The following is a 9,946-nucleotide window of genomic DNA, read 5'->3' as shown; positions in this document are numbered from 1 at the left end:
CTAACATAGAGAGTGACCTGTAATTTAATGCAGCGAAAATGAAGAATGGTGACGGTTATAGATTTGTTTTATTGTATTGAGTGGTAGAAGTAAAGAAATGTCTAACATATCCTTTGTTTGAACTACTTACTGGAGGTCAGCCACCAATGACAGACAATGTCAGATTCCCACACATGCACAGTACCTGCATCATGTGACCACTGCTGAGGGCTGGGGGGTGGGAGGCAGTGGATCAAACCATTGTGAGGCAAAGGGTGGGGAGGTCGCAATCTTTTTAAAAACGCGCTATTAAGTGTCTATAATCAGCACAAGTGCTTTCATTGCGTATTATTAATATTTTTGAAATTACAGTTATGTTTTCAGTGATATATTGGGGGGGGACATATCAGGGGACATATCATATTTTTCCCAGGATGGGGGGGTCGTGTCCCCCCCGTCCCCCCTGGGATTTCCGCCCATGGATATAGGACTCCTTTTTCTGTGGATATAGATACTTTTGTCCATGTTTACTCCAGCATCTTCACAAGGTCCTTTGCTGTTGTTCTGGGATTGATTTGCACTTTTCGCACCAAAGTACGTTCATCTCTAGGAGACAGAATGCATCTCCTTACTGAGCAGAATGAGGGCTGTGTTGTCCCATGTTGTTTATACTTGTGTACTATTGTTTGTAAAGATGAACGTGGTACCTTCAGGCATTTGGAAATTTCTCCCAAGGATGAACCAGACTTGTGGACGTCTACAATTTTTTCAGAGGTCGTGGCTGATTTCTTTTGATTTTCCCATGATGTCAAGCAAAGAGGCACTGAGTTTGAAGGTAGGCCTTGAAATGCATCAACAGGTACACCCTCCAATTGACTCAGATGATGTCAATTAGCCTATCAGAAGCTTCTAAAGCCATGACATCATTTTCTGGAATTTTAAAGGCACAGTCAACTTAGCGTATGTAAACTTCTGACCCACTGGAATTGTGAAACAGTGAATTATAAGTGAAATAATCTGTCTGTAAACAATTGTTGTAAAAATTACTTGTGTCATGCACAAAGTAGATGTTCTAACCGACTTGCCAAAACTATAGTTTGTTAACAAGAAATTTGTGGAGTGGTTGAAAAAAACGTTTAATGACTCCAACCTAAGTGTATGTAAACTTCTGACTTCAACTGTATGTGTGTTTCCTGTCCTCTCTGAGGTCACCAAATGAAACACACTCGTCATACCCATCCCTTAAGTGTCCACGGACCATTCCTACCTTCTCACAAGTGGACATTTTGTTTCAAATTCCCATTTTGGGGATTTAGGAGTGCGCCACGTGAAATCCTTTGTTCTCTCTGTGTCTATCTTTCTGCATGGCCAGGGGGAGAGAGTCTCCGCCAGGAATTTACGACGTGAGATAATGGAACCTGGGTGTAGGAGAGAGTGGGAAGCCATGATCTATACCCAGAAAGGGCCACGTCATGACAACGTGACCCTCGGAGCTGGAACCTGCAGCTTAAACGCCCATCCCCCATCCCTCATGCCTCATCCACAATGGCCTAGCAAGCCACAAGCCCACTAAAAGGTACTAGGCACTCACATTGCCCCTAGTGCATGGTACAGTTTCCACATTTCGCCCGATCTAACCGTAATCTGGTACCTTCAGAATCGGCACCTCCTGTCATTTCCATAAGACTAGGTATAGGTTAAAGTTGGTTCTCTTTACTTATAATCGACTGTCATTTGTTTAAAGAGAAATGAGTGAAGAGGCTACAGGTTCTAGTATGCTGGCATAAAGACTGAGCTTTTCCTAACTTCCATCAGAGGGCAATGTTACCTCAATAATCACATTGACGTGTCTAGTCTACAAAGTGTAATGTGATGATATGAGGGGGCATTGGTCTGACCTACTGGATCAACCTCAGAAAAGGCATTCGAAGAAGAGTGGAAATCTTGAACTTTTTCATATTTATTCATATTCAAATGAATCACTCAAGGGATTCTCCAACAGAAACAGAAAATTATACAGTGTCTCTGACATAACCCATTCAAACATGGGTTATCTTGAATATCAACAACTATCCTACAGTATAATGGAGAATAGATAAATCATCCATAAGTCTATTTGTTGCTGAACCTTCATTTTATCAGCAGAAAACATACAGCAAGAGCTACTGTCACAGGTGTGCGTAGTTGGACTCAACTCAACTCAAAATTCCATAGTCAACCTTATTGTGATCACAAATCATATAGCCACTGTTTACAAAAGACTTACAGAAACATACAGCTTGTGGAGTGTAAACAAGTAATTGCTTTAAAAGTCTGGTTCCACATCATCTCTATAGGGAGGCTTAAGACTAAAGCAGCTCCTATATCCGGTTAGACATGATTCTAGTGTTAAGTCTCCTGAAGAAGGATTTGGTTTTGGACAGCTTGTACTTCTTCCTGTCCTTGGTCTTTTTGTGGTAAACCCCGTTCCAGTGGTCCTCCTCCTCGTCCCCCACCCACGGTCCCCACGCACCCTCGTTCAGGTCTGGGTCGCCCCTGGGGTCCTCAGAGGGGTACCGCACTGGGACAGAAGTCCGGTTGTAGAACACCAACCGCGCCAGGAGCTCTTTGACCACATCCGGTCGCTGCTCGGCCAGGTCGTAGCGTTCGTATGGGTCTCCGCTGATGTTAAAGAGCCATACTGACTTCTGAGGTTCCAGGTGGCGTTCCAGGTTCCACCAGCCGCCGGGAAAGCCGGGGAGCATCTGGGGCGGGGTCCAGTCTCCGTATCCGGGGTCTCCGGTCAGGAGCTTCCAGTCGCCTGCGCGGATGGAGGCCTGGATGGCTGTGTTCCAGATGCCATAGCCACTCTGCAGGGAGCCGCTCCGGGCCGGGTTGTAGAGAGGGTCGATGTTATGGAGGATCTCCAGTCGGGGGGACTCCTTCTCCTCACTGATGGCCCCCCACATGTCATACCCATCTAGCCCCTCGGTCTGTGACGCGTTTCCCCCAGCCAACCCAACCAGCGTGGGGTACCAGTCGGTGATGTGCACTAGGGCCTTGCTCACCCTCCTCTTGCGCCTCAGCAGGGGGCTGTGGACAAAGCCCAGCCCCCTCACGCCCCCCTCCCAGTAGGTGCCCTTACGCCCCCTCAGAGGCCAGTTGCTACCCCCGGAGAAGGGCTGGCCTCCGTTGTCAGTGGAGAATATGATGACGCTGTTCTGGTAGTAGCCATACTTGCGGAGGGCATAGGTCACATTCCTCACCGCTTCATCTACAGCTGACACCATGGCTGCATATTTCCTTCTGGCCACATTGCCCAGGCCGCGGTATGGGTAGATGTACTCCCGCGGGGACTGGAGAGGTGTGTGCACCGCCTGGAAGGAGAGGTATATAAACAGAGGCTGAGCCTGAGGGTCGTGGGCGGCTAAGATCTTCCTCACTCTCTGGGTGTACAGATGGGTGGAATACTTCCCCCCCTGACCCCATGCCACTGTCTCCCCCTCGTGGAGGTCAAAACCACACATCCCTGGGCCGTCACATGACTTGTAGGTGTAGTAATCCACGCTGCCTGTCAAAGAACCGAAGTAGGAGTCAAAGCCTCGGCGAGTGGGCAGGCACTCCTTCTTGTAAAAGCCCAGGTGCCACTTGCCTACCATATGGGTGGAGTAGCCAGCCTCCTGCAGTCTCTGGGGAAGGGTGACCTGGTCAAAGGGAAGGCAGTTGGGCTGACGGGGTCGGATGATGGAGTGCTGCAGGCCAGTGTGGATCTGGTACCTGGGCAGAGGGACACAAAGGCATAAAATGTCTGGTCCCTCAAGTAATTGACTAACAATGAAAGTAGCCTAATACCCTGACTACACCGCCTGCGTCGTGTGCGCGAGCGTTGCAAAATAAATTTAGAAATCTATATTATTTAATTATTGCACCCACACGGCTCGCGCGCACCAACGAGCGTCTGCGTTGCCAAGGGCTAAAATAGAAGTCAGTTCTATTTGTGACACAGATCGCCCTGCAAGTCCTGCCTCTCCCATCTCCTCATTGGTTATACACACGTGGGTGACTGAAAGACGAACGAGGTCGGTGGCGGTAATGCACCTAATTTATGAAAATTGCCAATCGCAATATAAAGTCCAGAGAAGAAAAAGCCTGGAAGGAGGAGAGATGACTAGAAACGATTCGGTTGACCGTTTTATGTGTGGATTAATTGTCGGAGTAGAGGACCTTGTGCATTTCAGGTAAAATAACAACTCAATGTTTATATCCCAGGACAAATTAGCTAGCAACAGCAAGCTAGCTAAATAAGACAAATGAGCTAGCAAGTGCAAGCTAGCTAACTAATTTCCCAAAATGTTTAATGCTTTTCGACCTGTCCCCAAATGAATGTAATTGGTTCAGAGTTTGTTTTGATATTTTAACATGCGTGTGGTGATCACGTTTGGTGTGGGGGGACAAAATACCATTTTAAGCCTGTAATCAAACCCACAAATGCTGATGCTCCAGATACTCAACTAGTCTGAAGAAGGCCAGTTTTATTGCTTCTTTAATCAGCACAAAAGTTTTCAGCTGTGCTAACATAATTGCAAAAGGGTTTTCTAATGATAAATTAGCCTTTTAAAATGATAAACTTGGATTAGCTAACACAACGTGCCATTTGAACACAGGCGTGGTGGTTGCTGGGCCTCTGTTAAATAAAGAATTTGTTCCTAACTGACTTGCCTATTTAAATAAAGGTAAAAATATATATATATATAGTTTTACCTTTATTTAACTAGGCAAGTCAGTTAAGAACAAATTCTTATCTTCAATGACGCCTAGGAACAGTGGGTTAACTGCCTTGTTCAGGGGCAGAAAGACTTGTACCTTGTCAGCTCGGGGATTTGAACTTGCAACCATTTCGTTACTAGTCCGACGCTCTAACCACTAGGCTACCCTGCTGCAACAATGCATTGATGTATTCTGTCTGAATACATCATGAATTAGTTGACTACAAAAGAACAACTCTCTAGGCTACTTCTGATCTGGAGATAAAAGATGCACTTACCTGCCGGTGATCAGCTGACTGCGAGATGGCGTGCATATGGGCTGTATGTAATAGTTCTCCAGCTTCACTCCTTCCGCGGCCAGTTTATCCAGCGTCGGTGTCTGGATGTCGGAGCCGTGGTAACCGATATCGTTGAATCCCTGGTCGTCCGTCATGATGAAGATGATGTGAGGGGGATGCGGTACCGGCGACCGGTCTCGAAAGTTCGGAACTGACTCGTTCTCCACCTGGTTCGGACTCATTAAGTCCCACGACAGGTAGCCGAGACTGAGCAAACTGACCACGGAGAATCCGGTTAGAGCTGACACTGCCATGGTAACTGCGCGCCTTTAAACGTTTAGGCAATCTATAAGTGAAAATATATGCCTAATTCGTTGTATAACGTTGTCATAAACGAGAAAAGCATGTTAAAACGATAGGTACAGTATCACTCTAGCAAAAGTAGACTACACTTTATAGCCTGCACGTACCGAACAGGTTTGATCTCTCCTCGCGCTATGATGATTATGCCCACGAACCTTGTGCGTAATGATCAGTGATATATACTACCTACATACCTTTTGCTGACGTGTCTTAAAATGTTGTTTAACACTCCTTAAAAAACATTCCTCTTTCCCCAGTGGTAGTATTAACACCCCCCCGGCTCATTAAAATAACCCACTAATCACAGACCAACACGAGATCTTTTGGATGTCTTTTTTTGGTCATTTTTGGTTTATTTAAACGTCCACGGACGTAGCTTTTTTTTGTACAGGTCTGGACCGGCTTTGATTTGTCCCAAACATAGATGTCTATCTTTGGTTCAGATTTGGTTCGGTCCAAACTGGCCTTGATTTGGCCCAAACATAGAAGTCTATGTTTGGTTCAGATTTGGTCGGTCTAGACCAGCCTTGATTTGGTCCAAACATGGAAGTCTATGACTGGTCTGGATCAATTTTTTTGTTGTTGACATGTTTCAATAAAGGTGCATTTTTTTGCTACTTTTTAAGTTAATACCTGCAGTCAACTTGTGCTATACATTAGGAGATAAAGCAGATTGTAGGCTCAGCCCTAATTTATGTGTTCTTTGTTACCTGGAGTTGCATGGCAAATGGTCAAGGAAGACAAGGAATGGACGAAGGACAATGCCCAAGGACTAGTCAGCCCTTCCCCATCTGAGGGGCCAAAATGTACAGTATTCAGAGGACTGACTATTCAATGTGGTAGATACCAAACATGGATACTATAGTATTATTCTATCTGAAAGTTCTTCACTGAGGATAACTCTGATGCTATCTATATGGATGTATTATCTCAGTGGTAACTTGTATCTGTACAGGGTGTACTCTGAATTACCCTATGCAAAAAGGTTTTATGGTCTTCTTAGGAATTCTGTCTTATTCACATTGGTCCCATCCCCCACACAAGCCTTTACATGCTGTGACCCCCTTTGGAGACTGGGCCTTGGTGGTCAGGTTACACTGTAAACTTGGTATCGTTTGATTGGTCAAGGGTGGTTGGTTTCAGGTTATGCCTTCAGATGTTCTAAATGGAATTAAATGGCTTTCTTATCCTGTATCCAGTCCATAGAGGAAGGTTGTATGATCAATTGTCATTTCCTAGGCGTCTGGCTTCGTATGCATCTCTTTGTTCGTGCTTTGTCTTCTAAGTTAACCTTAGGATCTACACTGAACAAATATATAAACGCAACATAAAACAATTTCAAAGATTTTACTGAGTTACAGTTCATATAAGGAAATCAGTCAATTTAAATAAATTCATTAGTCCCTAATCTATGGATTTCACATGACTGATGATACAGATATGCTTCTGTTGGTCACAGATACCTTAAAAAATGTGTGGGATAGATCAGAAAACCAGTCAGAGTCTGGTGTGACCATCATTTGCCTTATGCAGCGCAACACATATCCTTCTCATAAAGTTGATCAGGCTGTTGATTGTGGCCTGTAGAATGTTGTCCCACTCCACTACAATGGTTGTGCGAAGTTGCTGGATATTGGCAGGAACTGGAACGCGCTATCCTACACGTCGATCCCGAGCATCCCAAACAGGCTCTATGGGTGACATTTCTGGTGAGTATGCAGGTCATAGAAGAACTGGGACATTTTCAACTCCCAGGAATTGTGTACAGATCCTTGCGACATGGGGCGATGCATTATCATGCTGAAACATGAGGTGATGGCGATGGATGAATGGCACAACAATGGGCCTCGGGATCTCGTCACGGTATCTCTGTGCATTCAAATTGCCATCGATAAAATGCAATCGTGTTCGTTGTCCATAGCTTATGATTGGTCTACTGTTGTGAGGCCGGTTGGACGTTCTGACAAATTTTCTAAAACGATGTTGGAGGTGGCTTATGGTAGAGAAATTAACATAGAATTCTCGGCCATTAGAATGTCACATGCGCCGAAAAACAGGTGTAGAGTTCATTGTAATATGCTTACTTACGAGCCTTTTTCCAACAATGCTAAGTTAAAAAAGTAAGAAAAGTAAAACAAATAAACAATAAAATAGTAACACATTAAAATAACAATAATGAGACTATATACAAGGAGTACTGTTACTGAGTCAATGTGCAAGGGTACAAGGTAGTTGAGGTAATTGAGGTATTATACTGCATGTACATGTACTGTATGTAGGGGTAAAAGTGACTAGGCAATAAGGATATAATAAACAGAGTAGCAGTAGCTAATGTGAAAGTGTGAGTGTGTACGTGTGAGTGTGGCATGTGTGTGTGTTTTGTGTGTGAGCCTATGTAGTGTGTGTGTGTGTGTGTGTGTGTATGTGTGTGTTGGGAGTGTCAGTGTAGTATGCGTGTGTGTGGGTAGAGTCCAGTGAGTGTGCATAGAGCCGGTGTAAAAGACGCAAATATGGGTGGCCATTTGATTAACTGTTCAGCAGTCTTTTGGCTTGGGGTAGAAGCTGTTCAGGAGCCTTTCGGTCCTAGACTTGGCGCTTCGGTACAGCTTGCGGTGTGGTAGCAGAGAGAACTGTCTATGACTTTGGTGGCTGGAGTTGTTGTCCTGTTGGAAGGTGAACCTTCACCCCAGTCTGAGGTCCTGAGCTCTCTGGAGCAGGTTTTAATCAAGACTATTTCCCTCAATCCTGACGAGTCTCCCAGTCCCTGCCGCTGAAAAACATCCCCACACCATGATACTGCCACCACCGTGCTTCACTGTAGGGATGGTGCCAAGTTTCCTCCAGACGTGACTCTTGGCATTCAGGCCAAAGAGTTCAATCTTGGTTTCATCAGACCAGATAATCTTCTTTCTCAAGGTCTGAGAATCCTTTAGGTGCTTTTTGGTAAACTCCAAGCAGGCTGTCATGTGCCTTTTACTGAGGAGTGGTTTCCAGTTCGCCACTCTACCATAAAATCCTGATTGGTGGAGTGCTGCAGAGATGGTTGTCCTTCTGGAAGGCACTCCCATCTCCACAGAGGAACTCTGGAGCTCTGTCAGAGTGTCCATTGGGTTCTTGGCCACCTCCCTGACCAAGGCCATTCTCCCTCGATTGCTCAGTTTGGACGGGCAGCCAGCTCTAGGAAGAGTCTTTATGGTTCCAAACTTCTTCCATTTAAGAATGATGATGCCATTGTGTTCTTGGGGACATTCAATGCTGCAGACATTTTTTGGTCCCCTTCCCCAGATCTGTGCCTCTACACAATCCTGTCTCTGAGCTCTACGGACAATTCCTTCGACCTCATAGTTTGGTTTTTGCTCTGACATGCACTGTCAACTTTGGGAGCTTTATATAGACAGGTGTGTGCCTATCCAAATCATGTCCAATCAATTGAATTTACCACAGGTGGACTCCAATCAAGTTCTATAAACATCTCAAGGATGATCAATGTAAACAGGATGCACCTGAGGTCAATTTCGACTCTCATAGCAAAGGGTCTGAACACTTATGTAAATAAGGTATTTCTGTTTAGAATTTTTTTATAAATTTGCAAACATTCTAAAAACCTGTTTTCACTTTGTCATTATGGGATATTGTGTGAAGATTGATGAGGATTTACATTTTTAAATCCATTTTAGAATAAGGCTGTAACATTACAAAATGCAGAAAAAGTCATTAGGTCTGAATACTTTCCGAATGCACTGTAATTCTGTCGTAATTCATGTGTATGAATTCATGTTAAAAATTAAGTCTAATATTTTCTCTGAATTATAGACACAGTCTAAGAATCCCAAACACTAGGAAAACATGATATGGGCCCGGGGGGTTCTTGGGGAGCTGTGACTAGGCTGGGGCCCCTAAACCCACGACACAATCACAGACAGTGTTCCCCACTCAGCTTCGCTCACAGACCCTCTTTCATTATCCCTGCTATTTTACGAGGGCTGCAGAGCTGGGGGAGAAAGAGCAAGACTCACAGTTCCAGAGTACATACAGCCGACCTGATAACATCTCCTACCAGGCTTCTGAAAGAGCCACTTACAAATCACAGACACCCACCCTGCAGGAAAACTTGGAAACTGGAGTTCTGCTCTGTGGTCACTTCACCAGTTCTATAGGTTTGAAGCGGATTTTACAGAGTTCCATTCACTGGGAGAGCAACTGTTGTGCTGCTCACAGACTAACGGGTATAGTAGACACCGACAGAGGGTTAGATGGGTGAAAAGGTTAGTTTAATTGTAAGCTCTTTCATATATTGTGATATGTGGTCCAATCACTTGTTCCAATCAGACTATGGCCCACAAATGCACAGCAGAACCTGGAATGATAACAGGTCAAAGAGTTCAACATATTTAAGAAAATCAAAACCTATTTTTGAGTTTGGCAGTGTAGATGTTGATAGTGGTTTAAAGAGAGAAATGTGGGCACGTTGGCCAATGGTTAGCCCAGGGGACATGTAAGACCGCCTTAAAGGGAATGAAATTGAAGCAGGGGAAGTTTACTTAGCAGAAAATACATTTTACTCTGCAGTCAGAGCTGGCC

The 9,946-nt window shown here is 44.7% G+C and overlaps 1 protein-coding gene across 1 annotated transcript; it reads right to left on the bottom strand.

Moving 5' to 3' along the window:
- Positions 1 to 1,915: 1,915 nt before the first annotated feature.
- Positions 1,916 to 5,502, bottom strand: arsia (arylsulfatase family, member Ia). The gene is made up of 2 exons (XM_029732806.1): positions 5,003 to 5,502; positions 1,916 to 3,735 (listed from the first exon to the last, which is right to left on the bottom strand). Exons 1-2 carry the CDS (start codon positions 5,314 to 5,316, stop codon positions 2,340 to 2,342), a joined length of 1,710 nt encoding a protein of 569 aa, XP_029588666.1. The 5' UTR covers positions 5,317 to 5,502; the 3' UTR covers positions 1,916 to 2,339.
- Positions 5,503 to 9,946: the final 4,444 nt, after the last annotated feature.

Source organism: Salmo trutta, chromosome 3, assembly GCF_901001165.1.
Source record: "Salmo trutta chromosome 3, fSalTru1.1, whole genome shotgun sequence".
Lineage (NCBI taxonomy): Eukaryota > Metazoa > Chordata > Actinopteri > Salmoniformes > Salmonidae > Salmo > Salmo trutta.
The sequence above is the reverse complement of the archived record's forward strand: the minus strand, read 5'-3'. Positions and strand labels throughout refer to the sequence as shown.

What these genes read in the sequence shown, in the direction of transcription:
- arsia (XM_029732806.1), bottom strand. Translation starts at nt 5,316, where the DNA reads ATGGCAGTGTCAGCTCTAACCGGATTCTCCGTGGTCAGTTTGCTCAGT. An exon ending in AGTCAGCTGATCACCGGCAG is followed by an intron (nt 3,736 to 5,002) that starts GTAAGTGCATCT and finishes CCCTCTGCCCAG; the next exon opens with GTACCAGATCCACACTGGCC.